The sequence below is a fragment of the Ambystoma mexicanum genome, chromosome 5q (assembly GCF_040938575.1).
Source record: "Ambystoma mexicanum isolate Mex_15411 chromosome 5q, UKY_AmexF1_1, whole genome shotgun sequence".
Classification (NCBI taxonomy): Eukaryota; Metazoa; Chordata; class Amphibia; order Caudata; family Ambystomatidae; genus Ambystoma; species Ambystoma mexicanum.
Window position 1 is genome coordinate 1351024950 of NC_090933.1, and position 20899 is coordinate 1351045848.

Here is a 20899-nt window from a genome sequence, read left to right on the forward strand (position 1 = left end):
CAACTTGTCACTAGCCAGACCCATCAGGAGTACCATCCTTTTTCTGAGCCCTAGCACATAGTCTACTACGTTGGTAGTAATGGGGGGAGTGAGCATCTCCCATCCTTCCTTGACTATGGCTAAGGGTCCCCTTACAGGGTGACCAAACAGAAGTTCAAGGGGGCTGAAGCCAACACCCTCTTGTGGTACCTCTCTATAGGCAAACAGTAAACATGGTAAACGAAGATCCCATTTTCTTCTTTGAGGTTCTTCCAGAGCCCCAATCATACTTTTCAAGGTCCTGTTAAACCTTTCTACCAGGCCATTGGTCTGGGGTGGTATGCGGAAGAGAACCTATAGGTGACCCCACATTCCTTCCACATAGCCTACATATACTTTGACATAAAGTTGTTGCCGCTGTCAGACACAACTTCTTTAGGGAAGCCAACCCTAGTAAAGATGCCAAGTAAAGCTTTTGCAACTGACTTGGCAGTCACAGTTTTTAATGAGATGGCCTCAGTATATCTGGTGGCATGGTCGACCAGCACCAGGATAAACCTATTGCCTGAGGATGTTTGGAGGTCAAGGGGACCAACAATGTTGATCCCTACCCTCTCAAATGGTATTCCCACAACAGGGAGTGGTACAATGGAGCTTGGATTGTTGAGCCACTCTTAACAGATAACTGGCAGGAGGCACAACTCCTGCAGTGACTTTCTACTTGCACCCCCATCTTGGGCCAGTAGAAGTGCATGGACAACCTTTGCTTGGTCCTCTTAATGCCAAGGTGACAAGCAAGGGGCACTTCATGCGCCAGCTGCAGGAGGAAGGGTCTTACAGCAAGGGGATCCACCAACCTCCCATGGTCTCCTTCCGTAGATTCTGTAGGCTCACTATACAGGAGCCCACTTTCCCAATAAATCCCATGCTTCCCAGGAGGTTCACCCTCATGCTGGGAGCAGGCCTGTCTCCTTAGGCCTTCCAGAGATGGGCACTCATGTTGGCCTTTACTGAATTCTTCCCTGTCAGTACCACCTTCTACTAACAAATCTTTTAGTTCAGGATGGTCATTGGGATCAAATACTTCAGGCATCACCACCTCCTCGCCAGGTCCTGGTGATTGACCAACTACCTCCACCTCAGTGGTAGGTGAGTTAGAGGAAATATTTTCTTTCCCTCTTTTGGATTTTCTGACTCCTTTAGCCTTGGGTTTCCCCTTTGGCTGGGGCAGGGCATTGGTCTTGGCCAGTGCTGCCCTTATTTGAGACCTTGTGCAGGGTCTGTCAGCAGTGTCTCGCACAAGCCCTAACGCTCTGAGATCATTGCCCAACAAGACCTTTCCTGGGACACTTCTCTGTATGCTCACTGGAATCCTGACTGCTGTACCATTTATAGTAAGATTTACAGGTACTACTGAGAACATGAAAGGTGGGCCATCATTAAACTTAGTGGGCATCAGAGTAGCTCTGGCAACTACCTCTTGGTCTACCACAGTAGAATCCACTACAGTTCGACTGCACCCACTATCCCTAGGAGCTGGAGTATCTACTCCATTGATCAGCACATTGTCTTTAAAGTAGTGCTTGGTGTTATCTGGGATCCTAGCATAAGCCTCTAAGACTTTAGGCTCCCAGTCACCCAGGGAAACTAAAACTACTTCAGCTTCTATCCCACTGGGGAAGGAGTCTGAGGTGAAGGATGCTCCTGTAATCTCTTCTTCCTCATAGGAGGAGAAGGCCAGATTAGCAGAGTGGACCCCCAAGGTTTTGATCTTACATCTGGGATCCCCCTTCACGTGGTCAGTTGCTCCACAGGCAAAACAAGATCCATTGGGTCTGTTTACATAGGGAGGCTTACTATAACCAGGGTTCTGTTTTGGAGGCTGTCCTCCACTACCCTGTGAGTTCTCTTGTGTCTTACCCTTATGTTTCTTTTTGTGGCCCTTCTGGGAGGAAGTTTTATCAGATCCACCACCCTCTTTATCTTTGGGCTTTTCCCTCTCCTCCTGCTTACCAGGATGAGTTTTGTCCTTATGGGACACTCGATGTGACACCCATAAGTCTGCTGCAATGGCAAGCTTCTTAGGATCTATCTCCTTTGAATCTGCAAAATGCTGCTTAAGCTCAGGGGAAGAAGATGCAAACATGTGTTGAACCAGGACAAGACCTATCATACCTTCAAAGGTAGAGACCTTATAACCTTCAACCCAGCCAGTCAAGTTTTTTAAGGATTCAGTTACATAAGATACCCAAGTCCCACCACCTTTTTTCTTGTACTCTCTGAATCTTTTTAAGTATTGGGCAGGAGTCTTTCCAAACTTTAAGATGAGAGTCTGCTTCAACATTGCAAAATCTGCTCTCTCAGCTTTTGACATTTCCATAATGGCACTGCAGCCAGAATGGGGCAGTCTGCTAAGTAACCAGGCAATTGTATCAGCATTGTCAACTTGTTGAACTTCACATGCATACTCAAACGTATTCAGCCAGTCCATAATGTCATTCCTTTCCTCATACACACTGAGCAGATCTTTTGGAAACCGTGGATGATAGGAGGCCCCAGACCCATGGCCATGACCCTTGGATCCATTGGCAACTTGAAGCTTGGCCAGTTCCAACTGGTGATCCCTGTCTTTCTGTTTTTCTGCCTGCTCTATTTTTAGTTTGGCCATATTGAACTCAAGCTCCTCCTGCCTAAACAGCAGCTGTTGCTTCTTGAATTCAAGTATTGCCTTCCCATCAGCACTGGCAGAGGAAACATTTGACATTACATCCTCCATGTCCTCATGGTTGCTGTGGATCAGTGCAGCGGTAAAACCATCCGTTCTACCAGTGAGAGTAGCCCCACCTCCTTCTGCACTGTCCTCGGAAGCTATAGCTCTAAGCTGAGCTTCTTGCCAGTCCATGATTCTCTGGATCATTTCAACTTTTGTGCCTTGAGAGGAGACATCTCTCTCAACACACATCTTTCTTAATGTGTCGGATTTAGAAGCATTTAAAGTTAACAAGGACCTTGTTTCCATACTGTTAGATAGGACTATGGCCTTTAAAAATTTATCCTACAACAATTCACTATGTGTCCTGGTAGAAATACCTTGAAATGCCTTCACTCGTGTGCAACACTGGATACCTTCAGTCCCATCCCACCGCTGTACACCAATTTGTTAAGAAGGATGTCTGAACTCTGACCTGGAGGGGCAGAGGTTCAGAAGGCCAAGCTTGTTTCTTGGAACAGGGTAACTCCTGGACAAGGCAGACCAATCAGGGTAGCTATGGCAGGCGGTCAAGACTAAGTCTCAAGAGGGGTGAGGGTGACTGAAAGACCTCAATGAGCACACAAACCAAAGACACTTACAAATTCCTCCAGACAGGTGTTACATTAAAAATATAGACACATTTATTACAAGGCCTTTGTAACATAGATCATAGCAAAGGATCATAGCAAAGAATCACAGTAACACTAGAGTAAACCAATACATCACAATCAATACAATATATATACAAGACCAAAGGGGTCTAACGGGTTAAAAAGCACGAAACATGTAGACCACCTAGATGGGGAGGAAAACAGGCAGTGCAAGTAATCGTTAGACCCAGTTCAACATCAAGAATACACCTAACTAATAGGCAGTCCAAGCCCTACGAAGAGAGGACCCTTATGCTTAATAGTACATGCATGTGCTTATGCCAATGGACAAAAAAGGGTCTCTTCAAGGGTCTCTAGCAGATCAGGAAGGTGGGTAAGGCGTTGAAGAACAAGTTCCCACTATTTAAGCAGGACCTCCACTTGAGGGCAGAGGCAGTTTGAGAGTGCGGGATGGAGTCGCTATTTCGCAATAGGTGTGGAAAGGAAAGGGGCCCTCAGGGGCCACTTTGTGTGTAAAAATGGGCTCCTGTGCTAGAGGCCACCGGTTGGGGTAAGGACTACTCACTGGTCCCCGACACAGGCAGACCCAAACTCCGCCAGTACAGTCCACTTCGCTGGCAGGCTCGAATGCGACAATCAGGACGTCTCGATACCGTGTAGTTTCTGAGATGCAGCGGGGATTCCCAAACAGGACAGCAGCGATTTCTCTGCTTCGGGTGGAGGAATCTGCCCAATTCCACCGCAGCAGGCTTCAGGGCCAAGGGGGTCACAAATGCAGCGAACTTGCACAGGTTGTTGCCACAGCAGGGCAACACGGTAACCGCATTTGTGCACTTGTCTCACTTCAGACCTAGGAATGCCAAGTGTAGGAAATTCGGTCTGAGGGTGCTGTGGACACAGAGCAAGCAGTATACCAAGTTTTGAGGGCCTCCTCGAAATTGCAGCGGTATCAGAGCAAACGTCCCATGTAAACTGGTCAGCCCACTGGTTGAACCAGGGACACTTCCGAAGAGGCTTACTTGCAGGGTTTGTTGAAGGTGCCGAGAATAATTGATCCCACTATTCCAATGGGTTGAAGCATCTTCGCAGAACTTCTAGGACGATCAGAGGCAGAGGGGTCCCACAGGACTACAGTCGGCTCAGGGTGCCAAACCTTCCAGTGGATCACCAGCGGTTCCTCGACTCAGCTTCTTGTTGCAGGATACTTGGCTCCTTATCCTTTGTTTGTGTGAACTCAGGAGATCGACATGGTTGTGGTGTTATCAGCCTCCTCTTATCCAAAGTTCCCTTCGCACCAAAACAGAGAGGGCACAGTGGGAGATTTGCTCACAAACACTCACTCCATGCGTGGACCAATTGCGTACCACAGTGGTCCCAGGCATTCAGGACACTCCAGACTCTCTGGCACCCAGGATGTGCATTGCGAACAGACATCCCAGCCCACATCCTGGAGGCACACACACAAGACATCCAGAAGCCCGCAAAAGCATTGGGTTTCGCGGGAAAGTGCATGACCAAGTAAGGACTGACCCGGGTCGACTCGAAATGGGGAAGGTGAAGGGGCAAGATGGCAAAGGACAGGACAAAGAACCTCGTGGTGTTGCCATTTTGGAGCCAGGCCATCTATTCGTGCCAAACACGGTAAGCATGGTTAACATGGCAAGAAAGGGTTAAAAATATAAGAAAATGATAGCTGCTACAAGTCCTGTCCATGACACATCTGCACAGTTCATAAAAAGTCCAGCGAGAGTTTCTAGGGCCTTTGGAATGAGCAGAGACCCAAGTGTACTGTAAGGTAAGTTACTTTGCACTCTTGTTACATGTTGCACAAAAGCTGCAACAAGAGGAAAGGACTAAGGGAACCAAAGTCTCCCAGTACTGACTGTCTTAAGGGCATGTCAGTTTCACCATTAAATGTGAGCGAAAGCCCAGCGGAGTGCAGTTTAGGGCTGTGCTTCTCTGGCAAAGTTTAGGGTGTTAAAACAGCAGCAAAAAGTTTGGGGGTTGACACATGAAGGGAAAATTACATACAAATATGAAATCTTTCCTAACACCACCCCACCCTCCCACTCACAGGTGGCTCTCAGGTGGGGCTATTGATGCACAAGACAACAGCAGGGAACAGCCCCCTACCAGCCCGCTCCCCCCCACACTCTCGCTCACAGGTGGCTCTCAGGTAGGGTTAATGGTGCACAAGAAAACAGCAGGATACAGCCCCATACCAGTCTGCTCCCCCCCCACCATCCGGCTCACAGGTGGCTCTCAGTTGGGGCTAATGGTACACAAGACAACAGGAGGGAACACCCTGCTGCCGGGCCAGCATCCCCCACCCTCCTGCTCACAGGTGGGTCTCACGTAGGGCTAATGGTGCACAAGAAAAGAGCAGGGAACGGCCGCCTACCAGCCCCACTCCCCCCAACCTCATGCTCACAGGTGGCTCTCAGGTGGCGCTAATGGTGCACAAGAAAACAGCAGAGAACAGCCCCCTACTGGCCCGCTCCCTCCACCCTCTGCTGCCAGGTGGCTCTCAGGTGGGACTATTGGTGCACAAAAAAATAGCAGGGAACAGCCCATACTGGCCCGTGATTCCCCCCCACCCTCCTGCTGAGAGGTACCGGTCTGCTACTCCCACCCTCCTGCTCACAGGTGGCTCTCAGGTAGGGCTAATGGTGCACAAGAAAACAGCAGGGAACAGCCCCCTACCGGCCCCGCTCCAATACTATCGGTTTGAAGTTCAGAAAAAACTTTTAATCTAGACATTTGGTTTGGAGTTTAGTTGCACTGTCTGTGCTGATGACAGCGACTAATTAGTTGGATTTATATCTATGTTTCTACTATGCATTACATTTTATATTCTAAAGCGCACCAATGCATTAGTGTCTGGTTCTCGCATTAGAATAATTCAAAATAAAGAAATAAATGGAATGTGACATGCTGTAGTTCTTGAGCCATTAATAGTGACATCTAACATACTGGGGGCAACTTGTGGTATGGGGCTATTCTTTGAACATATGAGTGCCATGGGTTAGTTCAGATAGAATTTGTTACAGCATACACACACACTAAAAAATAACAAGGTCTGGCAGAACCCCAGCAGCCCCACAGAGCCTATCCACCTCCTCAATTACCAGGCCGGTGAACACCTTGGGGGTGGCCTCTGTTGCCTCCTCCCCCTTCAAGATATCTGGTCATGCTGCTGCCAGCAACTGCTGGGGTGGCTCTATGAACTGTGAGCAAGCAATGGATTAGGAGAAAGAGGTTGAACTAAAGAGGATGGGATGTAAAGGATCTGCAGAAACCACTCCACCCCCCACATGGAACTCTAAAAAGTACTACTCTAAGTGGGTCTCTGTCTGCATATCCCACAAGTAGTGGGGGTGAATGAATTGTGCACACACACATTTTTAATAGTATTTTATTTATTGTACATCTGTATGGCGCCTATACACAAGTGTTTCCAGGTGCAACAAAATGTGATGGGGATTGGGGGCGACAAGGTAATCACAAGTATAGCACAAGAACGGTTATATTGGGCTTGTGACAATCCTACCATGCAAGTGCATGACAAGGTGGTAAGTGTAGTGGGAAGGGAGTAAAGGGTAAAGGGCAGGAGTGGGTTGCCCACGAGGGTGGGGTGGGCAAGCATTGGGCGGGCCAAGGTGGCAAGTGCCAGGGAGAGATGGAGAAGGGGGGATGAGTACAGTGGACGGGGAGGACCAGGTCGGGCTAGTCTGGGAAAGGGAGCCAGAGGACAAGTGCTGGCAAGGGATGCTGGGGGTACTGGTAGGGAGTGGTCTGCTCCCTGTATGACTCTGAAGGGCCAGGCTCCAGTCGCAGCAGTCTTGGCAGTCTCAGTGCATGTGTAGCATATCAAATATTGTGCTGTAGTCCAACACATCTGGAGAGCCACAGGCTGCAGACCCCTGCTCTAGAGAGAAAGGCCATGCTCCTAATGTGAAAAGTTTGCGCTGTGCCAGCACCTCCTTACCTCCTGCAGTAGCCGTCACTGTCATGCAGTAGGCACTTGATGATGGGCAGCTGGTTTGGGTCTTGCAGGCAGCAGTGTTGGTCGTTGCATCGCATGTGTAGCATACCAAGGATTGTGCTGTAAAAGATCGACACAACACAGGCTAAGAAATCCACTTGGTTTTTAGGGGTGAGTGTAAAGAATCGATCTGACACACCAAGAAACAAAACAAAAACACAAGACCACATAAGTGCACTTATAAGGACTGATTTCAGACAACAATTGATTAAGCACGGAACAAAGCAGACACACGTGGCATGTCCCTGCACATTCTAAGATTATAGGGATTATAGGGACCATGGGCATATCATGCAGACATTACCCACCCAAAGGATAAGCCCTGCGTGTGACCCCTTCACCTGCAAAGGAACATTGATAAGGAGTGCATCTAGCTTGTGAGTGCTGATGAGGTCAGCAGTGTCTGTTGCATGTGATAGAGCAGGGTGAGCATTGAAGAGCTGGAGCTTCTATGCATGTTGGAATTGGAGTGTGGACGGTGTTGAGTGGGATGTGGCACCTAGCTTGGGAGTGGTGATGGGAGAGAGAGAGAGAGAGAGAGAGAGAGAGAGATCTGATGCTGGTGTGATATCCTTGTCTGGCAGCTTTACATAGCCTAGGAGGGTTGTGGTAATGCTGGTGTTGGAGTCATATTTGCTTCAGGGATACAGGTTTTCTGATGCCTTTTTTTAAAAGCATATGAATGCAGAAAAGAAGCACTATTCATGTGCGTCCTCTCCAAGCTCCCGCCAGGCAACAGAAGCATAGCTACAGGGAGGTGGCAGTGCGTGCTCTCCAAGCTCCCCTGGGCAACAGAAGCATAGCTACAGGGAGGTGGCAGAGCGTCCTCACCAAGCTCCCCCGGGCAACAGAAGCATAGCTACAGGGAAGTGGCAGTGTGTCCTCACCAAGCTCCCCCGGGCAACAGAAGCATAGCTACAGGGAGGTGGCAGTGCATGCTCTCCAAGCTCCCCCGGGCAACAGAAGCATAGCTACAGGGAGGTGGCAGTGCGTGCTCTCCAAGCTCCCCTGGACAACAGAAGCATAGCTACAGGGAGGTGGCAGTGCGTGCTCTCCAAGCTCCCCTGGGCAACAGAAGCATAGCTACAGGGAGGTGGCAGTGCGTGCTCTCCAAGCTCCCCTGGACAACAGAAGCATAGCTACAGGGAGGTGGCAGTTTGTCCTCACCAAGCTCCCCCGGGCAACAGAAGCATAGCTACAGGGAGGTGGCAGTGCGTGCTCTCCAAGCTCCCCCCAGGGCAACAGAAGCATAGCTACAGGGAGGTGGCAGTTTGTCCTCACCAAGCTCCCCCGGGCAACAGAAGCATAGCTACAGGGAGGTGGCAGTGCGTGCTCTCCAAGCTCCCCCGGGCAACAGAAGCATAGCTACAGGGAGGTGGCAGTGCATGCTCTCCAAGCTCCCCCCAGGGCAACAGAAGCATAGCTACAGGGAAGTGGCACTGTGTCCTCACCAAGCTCCCCCGGGCAACAGAAGCATAGCTACAGGGAGGTGGCAGAGCGTCCTCACCAAGCTCCCCCGGGCAACAGAAGCATAGCTACAGGGAGGTGGCAGTGCGTGCTCTCCAAGCTCCCCCAGGCAACAGAAGCATAGCTACAGGGAGGTGGCAGTGCGTGCTCTCCAAGCTCCCCCGGGCAACAGAAGCATAGCTACAGGGAGGTGGCAGTGCGTGCTCTCCAAGCTCCCCTGGGCAACAGAAGCATAGCTACAGGGAGGTGGCAGTTTGTCCTCACCAAGCTCCCCCGGGCAACAGAAGCATAGCTACAGGGAGGTGGCAGTGCGTGCTCTCCAAGCTCCCCCGGGTATCAGAAGCATAGCTACAGGGAGGTGGCAGTGCGTCCTCTCAAAGCTTCCCCCGGGTATCAGAAGCATAGCTACAGGGAGGTGGCAGTGCGTGCTCTCCAAGCTCCCCCCAGGGCAACAGAAGCATAGCTACAGGGAGGTGGCAGTGCGTGCTCTCCAAGCTCCCCCCAGGGCAACAGAAGCATAGCTACAGGGAGGTGGCAGTGCGTGCTCTCCAAGCTCCCCCCAGGGCAACAGAAGCATAGCTACAGGGAGGTGGCAGTTTGTCCTCACCAAGCTCCCCCGGGCAACAGAAGCATAGCTACAGGGAGGTGGCAGTGCGTGCTCTCCAAGCTCCCCCGGGCAACAGAAGCATAGCTACAGGGAGGTGGCAGTGCGTGCTCTCCAAGCTCCCCCCAGGGCAACAGAAGCATAGCTACAGGGAAGTGGCAGTGTGTCCTCACCAAGCTCACCCGGGCAACAGAAGCATAGCTACAGGGAGGTGGCAGTGCGTGCTCTCCAAGCTCCCCCGGGCAACAGAAGCATGGCTACAGGGAGGTGGCAGTGCGTGCTCTCCAAGCTCCCCCGGGCAACAGAAGCATGGCTACAGGGAGGTGGCAGTGCGTGCTCTCCAAGCTCCCCCAGGCAACAGAAGCATAGCTACAGGGAGGTGGCAGTGCGTGCTCTCCAAGCTCCCCTGGGCAACAGAAGCATGGCTACAGGGAGGTGGCAGAGCGTCCTCACCAAGCTCCCCCGGGCAACAGAGGGTGTGCAGTGTGGGGGTGTTGCCGCTTAGTGTGTGGCATGTACACCATCTCTGAGGAAGGTATATCAAGTGGGTTGCAGGGAGTTCTCTGTTATGGTAAGGATCACACATTCTCTCTTGTCATAACCCGGAATTATTGAAATAAAATCCCAGCATTCCCGTGGCCTCTAAGGGGAGAAGATTGATCTTTGCAAGCACACACATACACCGACGTGGAAATATGACTAGTGTCAAGGACACGGTCTGTCCTTCATTCCAACCCGGATGTCAATCGCCCATTTCAATAATCAGACCAAGGAATCCCCAGCAAGCTGACCGACATGAAGCTCGATGGATTCACGCTTCAACTCTCACCCAGTTCAACATCTCGACGCTTTACTCTCGACTGCGACCTCTCATTCAAAACACACACCGACACAAAGACCCCAGCAGCATGGTACCAGCTTGCATGCCTCCACAAATTCAAGCCTTCACACCCTGACCCGAGTTTCAGAAGTGTTTCCATACCCTGATCCTTTTCCACAGCTAGATCGTGGCAATACCCCACTTGCAAAGGTCCCAGGTGCTCTCTTGACCCCTGTGGAAGGTGTCTAGCATGCTGTAGCATGCCTCTTCACAGGACCATGAAAATGCAACTACGTGTATGCTTCACTAGCCTCTATAATACACCAGACGGTGCAGAATACCATGTTTGCTATACTCTCCTCTATAATACACCAGATGGTAAAAAAACAAAGTTTTTGCTACACTCTCCTCTATGATACACCAGGTGGTACAGAATGCCCTGTTTGATATACTCTCCTCTATAATACACCAAATAGTTTGAAATGCCATGTTTGCTATACTCTCCTCTATAATACACCAGGATGTATGGAATACAGTGTTTGCTGTACTCTCCTCTAAAATACACCAGATGGAATGGAATAATGCATTTGCTATACTCTCCTCTGTAATACACCAGCTGGAATGGAATAGCGTGTTTGCTATACTCTCCTCTACAATACACCTGACAGTATGGAATACAGTGTTTGCTGTATTCTCCTCTATAATATACCAGGTGATATGGAACACATTGTTTGTTATACTCTACTGTATAATGCACCAGATAATATGGAATACAGTGTTTGCTATACTCTCCGCTATAATACACCAGATGGTATGGAATACAGCGTTTGCTGTACTCTCCTCTATAATACACCAGATGGTATGGAATACAGTGTCGGCTGCATTCTCCTCTATAATACAGCAGATGATATGGATTATAGTATTGGCTACACTCTCCTCTACAATACACCAGGCGATTTCCCTGCATAAGCTTTGCGTTTTATTCAGTTCTGAGGCCGGATGTGCAGGGAGTGCAGTGGCCTCTTGCAGGACTGTGTTAGCATGTTTGGCGATTGCCAGAATCTGCAAGGAGTGGAATCCCCTTCTCGGCACAGCTGTGTAATGAGCTTGTTATCACTTATTTTGTGGAAACAAGAATTTGATCAGAACAAGGTCACACAATGCATGCACTTATGTAAGGCTAAGATTTGTGAAGTGTGAACCTAGCAATAAAGTGCTGTACCCAGGCGTTACACGTAGGGTGTAGGCTGCTGTTATGTTATGTAAATGTATAGAGCGCACGACTGCCCAAAGGTATCGTGGCGCTAATCAGGGTCCACTGAAAAGCCCATACACTCTATTACCCCTTAGAGGAATAGAAACGTCTTTAAAGATCGGCTGAAGAGTAAGTGATCCGCTGTCGCCCGTAGTGGAAGGGAATTCCAACACAGCTATAGGGTTGTGTGACATGGGGCATCAATTGTGATTTGTACTATTAAGAAGAGCTGCCTGCAAACAGAGCCAGGACATTAAAAGACAAGGGGCCTCATTACGACCCTGGCGGTAAGGGGTTAACGCCAGCGTTAGCTGCGCCGACCCCTTACCGCCAATTACGAGGTCCCCTAGCGCCATGGTGCTTTTAACACCTGCTTTTAGCAGGTGTTAAAATCCATGGCGCTAAGGGACCATGGAGTTAATTACGCCACCGTAATTTACGGTGGCGTAATTAACGCCTTCCCCACTCCCATTATGCCCTATGGGGCAAAAATGGGAATGGGGAAGGGTAAATGGGGATTGGGGACTTACCGCCCCGCCTAGGTCGGAATGGGGCGGTAAGTCCGCCAACCACCATGGCGTTACGCCATGGTGGTAAAGTCACGGCCCAGGCGGTAACTTACCGCCTGGGTCGTAATGAGGCCCAATGGCCCTCATTACGACCCTGGCGGAGATCATGGTGCAATATGCACCATGGAGCATGGCGGAAAGCTGCCGATACCGCCATGGGGGTTGGCGGATCTTCCGCCCCATGCCGACCTTGGCGGAGCGGTAAATCCCCAATCCCCATTTTACCCTTCCCCATTCCCATTTTTGCCCCATAGGGTATAATGGGAGTGGGGAAGGCGTTAATTACGCCACCGTAAATTACGGTGGCGTAATTAACATCAAGGTCCCGTAGCGCCATGGATTTCTTCGCCCGGAAAAAACAGGCGGAAAAAGGCTCCATGGCGCTACGGGAACTCGTAGTAAGGCGGACGGGTCCGCCACGATTACCGCTGGCGTAAACCCACTCCACCAGGGTCGTAATGAGGGCCAATCACAGTGCCTTACATGTTGATTCCATTCTGGTATTTTCCTGACAGACTGAAAATTATTTGTTCCCCATGAACCATCTTGCAAAAAGGATCTCCAAGGTGTGTCCCATACAGTATTTATGTTCCAAGATGAATTTTCAACCTGTGTTTTATTTTGTTATAGTTAAATATGTGGCATGAACCCAGGCAAGTGGACAAGCACTGCATGATCAGGAAATACCCAAATTGATCGGATAAAAATCCTCGTATGGAGCATTTTGCTGAATTCGGCCAGTACAATTAAACCGAACCCCAAAATAATGAACATTAGGAGTGAGGGTTGTGGGTATGTCCCCGCCGCCCCATGTTAGTTATTATGGGTTCCGGGTGGTTGCAGGGCTATCCCCCGCTTCCTTGACATTGGAAGTGGGGGACCCAAAATAAAAAAATAAGGAAAAAAGAAAAAGGGTCCCTGCGACGGAAGACACGACGAATGCTAGAGGGACAGAACTGATGCCGCAGCGGTATAGGGGAGGTGGCGGGGGGCAACGAGAGCTTCAATTTGGGTTGTTTATTTAGTTTTGGGTTGTTTTACCAAAGTAGAATTGCAGCGACATCGACTGCGGTCAACTCCACCAGGATTTTTTCTCCTTCGATAAAATAACCCAAATCCCATACACCCAATACTCTCTTGCTGAAAGTAGGGACTGTTCTCAAACACCAGTCCTGGAGATAATGTCATATTCAAGGATCCATGGCCGTCCCAAAATGTAAGTGCAGAAATAAGGACAGGGCAACCAGGGAACCAAAACCAACAGTCACTTGATTTAGGGAAAGGAAAAATGACAAATCCTAAATGTAGCCAATGACATCGAATGACATAGAAAGTACCTACTCAACTCACATCCATTTCAAGGCGATATTTCAATTTTAAGTCAAGCAACAGTCCTTCTGTCTGTATTTATGTGCCTGCTTGTGAGTCTTCGGATCCAGCCGCTACAACACAAAGCTGCTTGCCAAGGAAATTACCCTGCTGGATGCCGCTGTGATACAATGATGGGTATTGGTTATGCTTGCATATTATAATAGAGATTTTTTTTTTTTATTGAAAAGCTACAGTTTTAACATAAAGAAAAAACTTTTGTTTCAAGAAGAAAAGGAGAAAGGGAGAAAAACAAAGCTCCATTCCTTCACATCAGATGTTATGGTAGTCATTTATCATGAACAAACTCCCGACCTATTCAGAGCCGATATGCCTCCATTGGGCTAAACGGGGAATTGCAAGAGTACATTAAAATAGTTGACAATTGCGCACACATGTTTCGTGTTATTGGCAGATGAAATCCTGTTCCACCACGCTGCCATATCTCCATCTAAGGGGGCGAAATTACCCAGATGTTTCGAACGGAGGTCACAGATTGCCTGACAATCTAATATTAAATGTTTCAAAGATCCCACCGCCTCCAGGCAAAAGCGGCAACAGTTGTTATTCACTGCAGGATTTTTCCTTTGCCAAAGGATTTCTTTCGAGTACAGAGTATTTAGACGAAAGCGGAGAAATTGGTCTCGATAGTAACGAGAATAACATCGTGTCAGATAGTGTGGCTGTTTATTCAGTTTTTTCTGTTCGAGACCAAGCCAATTAACTGCAACCAGTTTTTTCCGTTTCTCTAAGTTGACAATCCATGCCCAAGCTTCAAATTTTCTTTTAGCATGCTGAGGACGGGAAAAGAGGTCATAGTTACTGATTTCAGCCGCATCAATCCATTTTTGTACTCTCGAATAGCATTGACTCAACAGACAGCCAGGTTTCAGTTCTTCGTTAATCGCAAATATCTTGTAGGCGGGGGCTGCACCAAACTCTTTCATCTTACGCATTAGTGAGATAGATTTCCATATCACCTGGGCAAACAATGAGTTCAATGATAACTCATGCCGTATCAATACCATTGGTACGCAAGACGGAAAATTGAGGACAGGTCTCCAAAAAATGCCCTCAAATTGATTCCATTTTTACTCGCTGATGTTCCAACCAGCTTCTGCGCCAAATGTTAGAATTGGTACTACCTTTTGTTGGTAAAACATGAGCACTGGCGTAAGCGAAAATTTGCCAAAGTCTTTATTTAGATTAACCGCTTGCAGGGCTAGTCTTGCAGATTTCAGTTTTAAGACTTTCACCCATTGATCTTCGCAGATTGAAGTATTAAACTGGATTCCTAAATAGCGGATTGAGTTAACAGATGTTAAGAACTGGCCATCCACCATCCACTTGAATGCACAATCTTTTCTGCTGGTCGCATGACCGATAGAGAGGATTTTTGTTTTGTCTGTGTTGATAATGAGTTCATTGATGGATAAGTACTCGTTCAGACAATATAATAGATGTTGTAGTCCAATCTGCGTTCTATCTATCAGGACCAAATCATCAGCATATGCCATGTATCTTACCAAGATCTTGTTTATTTTTGGAGGGAAACTATGGGCCTTCTCAAGATGAATCGGAAGATCCGCAAGGAATAATTTGAATAAATCTGCTGCAAGTGGGCAGCCTTGCTTGACTCCCCTTGTTGTGGGTATGTTATTTAATAACTCGCCGCTTTTATTAAGACGAACTCTGAACGAGGTCTTCGAGTGGAGTGCAAGAATTGGATTAGAATCCCAGCCGGGCAGATCCACTCACGCAATTTTGACCAAAGCAAATCACGATTGACACAGTCAAACGCTTGCTTCATATCTATGAAAGCTAGATGAAGCTTAGTTTTTTTTTTTTTTATGGCATCTAGTTTCAGAGTTGTTAATAATGCAAGATTGACATCTACTCCAGTTTCCTTCGTGAAACCTGTTTGGCGAACATCAAGGATTCCAGCATGTTTCGCCCAGTTAACCAATTTCACCCTGAGGTTCGAGCCAAAAAGTTTACCAATTGAGTCCAGAAGGGCGATGGCACGATAATTTTCTGGAGTCTCCCAGCTGCCCTTCTTGTGGATCGGAACCACTATCGCAGTTACCCAAGAATCTTGTAATTTCTTAGCAGTGGCGATTTTCTTAAAAAGACACTCAATAAAGGGTGCCCATTGAAGTATGTTATTTTTTAACATTACGTTGCTCACCATATCTGGGCCAGCTGCACGTGAGTTTTCAACAGTTCAATAGCTCTAACAATTTCTGACTGAGACATTTGGACATCCCAAGGCGCTGTTTCTGTACTGACTTAATCCCATTGTCCTTAGTATTGAACACTGCCGAGAAGTGATTGCACCATACGTCACCAGAGATTGTGTTCTGGGTTGAATTTACACTCTGTACATGGCCCATGTTTAAGATTTGCCAAATTTCATGGGTGTTCTTAGTGATCAGAAGCTTCATCAATAGTTCCGCGCGGTCTTGCTCCACAATAATTTTGTGGGATCTTGCCCAATATCTATAGTTCGCTCTTCTTGATTTCACTTCTTCAAGATGTTGAGAATTGGTGATATTTTTTTTTTTATTATTAGACGCACATCTCTTCTCAGCTCTTTCTTTTTGTCGTCCATCACTTTACTAAATCGATGTTTGTGACTATTAAGTTGTTGAGCTGGATCATTTTTATTTATTAGGTATATTGACAAGAGCGGAGCATAGTCTACGCCATTTACTGAATTCATTAGTCTTTCAGTTAAGTTACCAATTTTTGTCACACTCAGCCAAAGACGATTACCACTAAAATTTGCTTCCACTGGTGTAGGATAACGCAAGGCAGAATCAGAAGAAGCCAATAGACAACCAAGTTTTAGTAGCCTATGATCGCTATAAGGCATTTTCAAGGCATGTAGTGTTGTTACCTTACACTCAAAGTTCCTGGATACCCAAAAATAGTCAATAATACTGTGAGAGGACAGTCGGTGCCAAGTTGGTTGTGCCGGGATGTCACCCTTAACGGCACCGTTCAGCAACACACAGTCCCGCATCTTCACTGCATCTGACCAATTTTGCTCTTTTGCATCCAGATTTTCATAGGCCAGTTGTCTATAACTTTGGTTGTTTGAGTCGTAGTTGAACCATGTACAATTTAAATCACCACAGCAGATGATCGTCAGATTGTTATATTTAAGACTTGCCCCATCTATTAACTCACAGATCGCAATGATGAAGACTTTTTCTTTTATTTTAGCTGGATTCCAGTAACAGTTAATAATCAGCAATGATGAATTTACCTTTGTGGTGTCGATCATTGAGTGCATGATTATGCCTTGAACAAAGGGATTTGGATTTAAACACGTTGGTGTTGTCCAATTTTCAGTCAGACGCACCATCGTTACTAGGCCTGCACTCGGACGTCCTTGTGTATTTTTAATGGCAGGATTAACGAGGATTGAATATCCATCTCTCATAGGTGCTTCAGAAAGCCAAGTTTCTTGTAAACATATTGCAAAGACATTGTTTAAAGGACATCCACTATAGGAGGAAATAGCTTCCCGGTCAAGGCTGCGCAGTTATGGAACTCCCTCCCCCATGGCGTCAGAGAACCTCAGCCTTTCGCAAAATTTAGACAAAACCTCACTAGGTGGCTGAGAGCCAATGACAGCTAACTACTCCACTTGCCACATTGTACATATCTGTATAACGGTGCATAACTGTATATAATTTACTGTAATATTGTTGATGTCTATGTCTACACTTCCTGCCTTTTCCTTGTACTTGCAATTAGCCGAGCATATCTGTAACCAAGCTCAGCGTATCTCTGTACCTTCATCTGATTTTTATGTACCTGTAACTAAGCTGAGCATATCCTTGTCTGCTTGCGCCCTGATACTCCAGGGTATGGCACGCCATACAAATAATAAACTAAACTAAACTAAACATCAAAGCCTTGCAAGAGGTGATGGAATCCTCTGGTGTTCCACGAGAGGAATGAAAATGGAGCATCCCGGGGTTTCAATCATTGCTAATCTTGTGCTTGACGTCTCGGTCGAAGTTATTGCTTTTCGTATTGATGACTGATTTGGCCTTTTCTCACAGCCACTGATAAGCTGCTACGCAGCTGTTTCACATCAACAACTTTATTTTCTGCTGAACTAAGTGCAAAGGTCTCAGAGTATTTATTCTGAGAGTGCTTGTCAGGTTCTACTGCAATGTCGAATCCAAACATAAGTAGGTCGTCGACCGCTTTAAGCAGAGTATTACGAACTACTGCAGATTCAATATGTAGCAGAACAGCGTCGGAGCATTGCTCAGTGACATATTCGATGATTTTAATATTGTCGGAGTTGATCAGGCACAAAGGTGGAATGTGTTTAAATAGTCTCAATACATTTGCTCGGTTTAAGTTTAGCTCGTTGTCCTCTTTGTGAATATTTTCCAATCTAAGTTTACAAATGTGCTCGACCTCTCGAGGTACATGGGATTTGTGCACCTTTGATGTGAATCGCACTTGCTGTTTACGTTGGTTTGTGGTTAGTTTGGGGTTCAAGCTTGAGGCTAAAATGTTCAGTTTCATGTCCTCTGTGTTAGTCGGAACTGTACTCATTACTCGGTCGACTTGCAATTTCGAAAAGGAGGAAGTCGTCATAACATTTGTAGCTTGAGATGAAGGGCGCGAGCAGGGAACATTTCCATTACTGGAAATATGAGACTTCACCTCGTCATCAGAGTTTGAGTATGTGGATAGATCACATAGAGCAGTTGATTCTGAAGTTACTGAAGTGACTGACTGACAGTCATCCGAATTTATACGTCGCCGCTTTGCTCCAGGTCTTAAATACGTTGACTCACAGTTCTTTTGGGATACTGTGAGCTCCTTGGCACTGTCACTGTGGCGATTAAAAATCCCCAGCCCCGGCAGCGTGGAAAGGTTTCGTATAAAACTTTTTGTGGATGAATGAGTAGGTTGCTTTGCTTTCTTCACTATTGTGGTGGTTTTATTTTTTTTCTTGGCTTGTGCTAAGTTCTTAACTTCGGTTGTGGCTGCAGAGGTTTTAGCAGGGCAGCCCACTACACCTGTTTTGGCCGGGCCAGTGAAAATGCCAAATGAGGAAATGACTCCCCCTTCTGAAGCCATTTGAGGTGCAACATGAAAAGGTTGCCTTTCTTCATTACAGGAGGCACCTACAGCCACAGTAGACAAATCAATAACCGGCTGGGTTTGTAGGGGAACATTATCAGGGATGATATTAATAGTTCCTGCCACAATATTTTGAGTGCTTAAGTCTTCATCAGATTGGGCTACTAAGCACTTATTTTGGACCAGCATTGACAAAAGTCTTTCTGCATCCTCCTCATGTGCTTGCGCCCCAGCGAAAGTACAAGTAGATGAATCAATAGTCCGTATGGCTCCTCTAGGATTGTTTGTACAATGATCTGTGGTTAACAGAGGAGCTAGCTCTCTAAGCACCTCCAGCAGACAGTTTATCTGAAGCTCATGTTGCTCCTGTTGCGTTGCAACTAATTCACCAAGGCGCGTTTGCCACTGCAAACTTTTATCTTTTTCTTCTTGCATCTGTTGGTGTACAGACTTGGTGAAATTGTCTATTTGATCTAGTTTTGTGGAGAGATTTAATAGAATCTCCCCTTGATCTCGAATCGTGTCGTTCAGTGATTCGTAAAGTTTTACAAAGGGGATCATCGCTTGGGAGGAAGCCGCCAGCACATTATTGTGTAGTTGAATTGCTGCACCTGCTGAAAGGTTAATTTTAGAGTGTGACATGTTATAACCATCTTTTCCAGGACTTGGGCAATTGACAGCTCCATGATAGAGGTGAGAAGCTTCGATGGAGTTTCTGGAAATGCTGCTGCATTTGTTTTTTTTTTGCACTTTGACGGCTTTCTGGTTGTTTGGTCATAGACAGCAGATTTGGAGTTTTGTCATTTTCTTGTTGGCCATTTCGTAGCGTTGATAGAAAGTTCATTCGTGCTTGAGCTGGTATTGTAGTAGGTAAATGCTCCAAGTTCTTCTGATTCAACTTAAAAGGAGGGGGGATCACAGGAAGTTGCTCACTCTTACGGGACTGCTTGTTAGACGTTACTTTAGATGCGTCATTCTGTGGATGAAACTAAGGCGGTGTTTCAAGGAGATTGATTGCACAACTGTTTGCTGACTTTTCTAATGGATGATTTGAAGACTGAGAGCTGTGCAGAGAAACAACCTCCTGATGTAAGTGGTTATTCGGAGTACCAAGGCCTTCCACCGGAGCCGAGCTTGACTGTGAGGAAGCAGCAACAAGTGGCTGCAGATCCTTGGGTGGCGAGTGTGACACCGCGGGCGACGCTGTGATTGAGGACGCCAGACCACTGCACATAGCTGTTTGAGGTGTCAAGTCAGCAGTGGCCTGATTAGAGCTAAAGCTCGCCTCAGATTTTCCAAACAGATCCTCATTAGTACCTTCTGGTATGCTGGGTGTAGTTGGCGTTTGTCGCTCACTTATAACAGTACTTACAAGTCCGTCTGTTGTACTAAGTGATGGGACCATGCTTTCATCGAGTCTCTCGTGTGCTTCAGACGCAGCACTTATGATTTCTGCATCCGTCAGGTTGAATGGAGAAAAGTACTTCACAGGGAGAGCAATTTGCCTGAGTACGACATCCGCTTTTTCTTCCTGTGCACCCAGCGGGAACGGAATTGGCACCAAATCGGCCAAAGAAAGCAGCATCAGCGGTCTTACGGGCTGTTTACATGGAGCAGTATTTGATTGACTGTTCAAGGGCTTGACTGCTTCTGGGGCAGTTAAACTTACAGGACTTGCAGGGCTTACGAGATGGGAGGTAGAAACAACAAACTTGTTGGAGACATCTTGATGCACTTGGGCTTTAGTCATGGTAGATGAAGTCAAATTCAAAGTCGGATTATCCGACATAGACGTAATAGTCGTAACTGCATGCAATGCTGACTTGCTTACCTTAAGGCCAGCAGCGGACTTATCAGGCAGCGCAGTCCAAGGATTTAACATTCAACGTTGCTGCAGCGTCCTTCGCCGAGTCTGTGGGCCGCTTGATAGGGGCGCTTTCTGCGGAGCAACCATCCCAGCATTCAGCACCTGGACACACCGGACGAACTGGGCAAACTGGACTCTGCCGGACTCCGCGCCGCGCTCTGCGTGGCAAAAGTGCTTTTAAACAAAACAATGAAGCTAGAAACATGACTCAGGTCGCTGCAGCTCCTCTCTAGAGATATGGTATAATTGTGATCTGCTAGGCTGTATTTGAGAATTATGGCTATTACTTCTTTAGTAAAGTTATGTTCCTCAGGTTTACAACTTGAATGCAGTTGGATCCTATATGTCTCTAGTTCCGGGGCCTGGAAGAGGGTCCTATATAGCTTGGAAATATGTTGGGTTGAGTACTGGTATTATTTGGAAAAGCCTAGACAGGTGTCTTCT

The 20899-nt window shown here is 47.2% G+C and overlaps 1 protein-coding gene across 1 annotated transcript in view; it reads right to left on the bottom strand.

The window, feature by feature from the left end:
• The window catches only part of LOC138498716 (uncharacterized), a 303741-nt gene that overhangs the window by 63511 nt on the left and 219331 nt on the right, over positions 1 to 20899 (bottom strand). The window contains exon 6 of the mRNA XM_069622358.1: positions 7331 to 7447. Coding sequence (XP_069478459.1) covers positions 7331 to 7447 — 117 coding nt within the window. The remainder of the gene's footprint in view (positions 1 to 7330; positions 7448 to 20899) is intronic.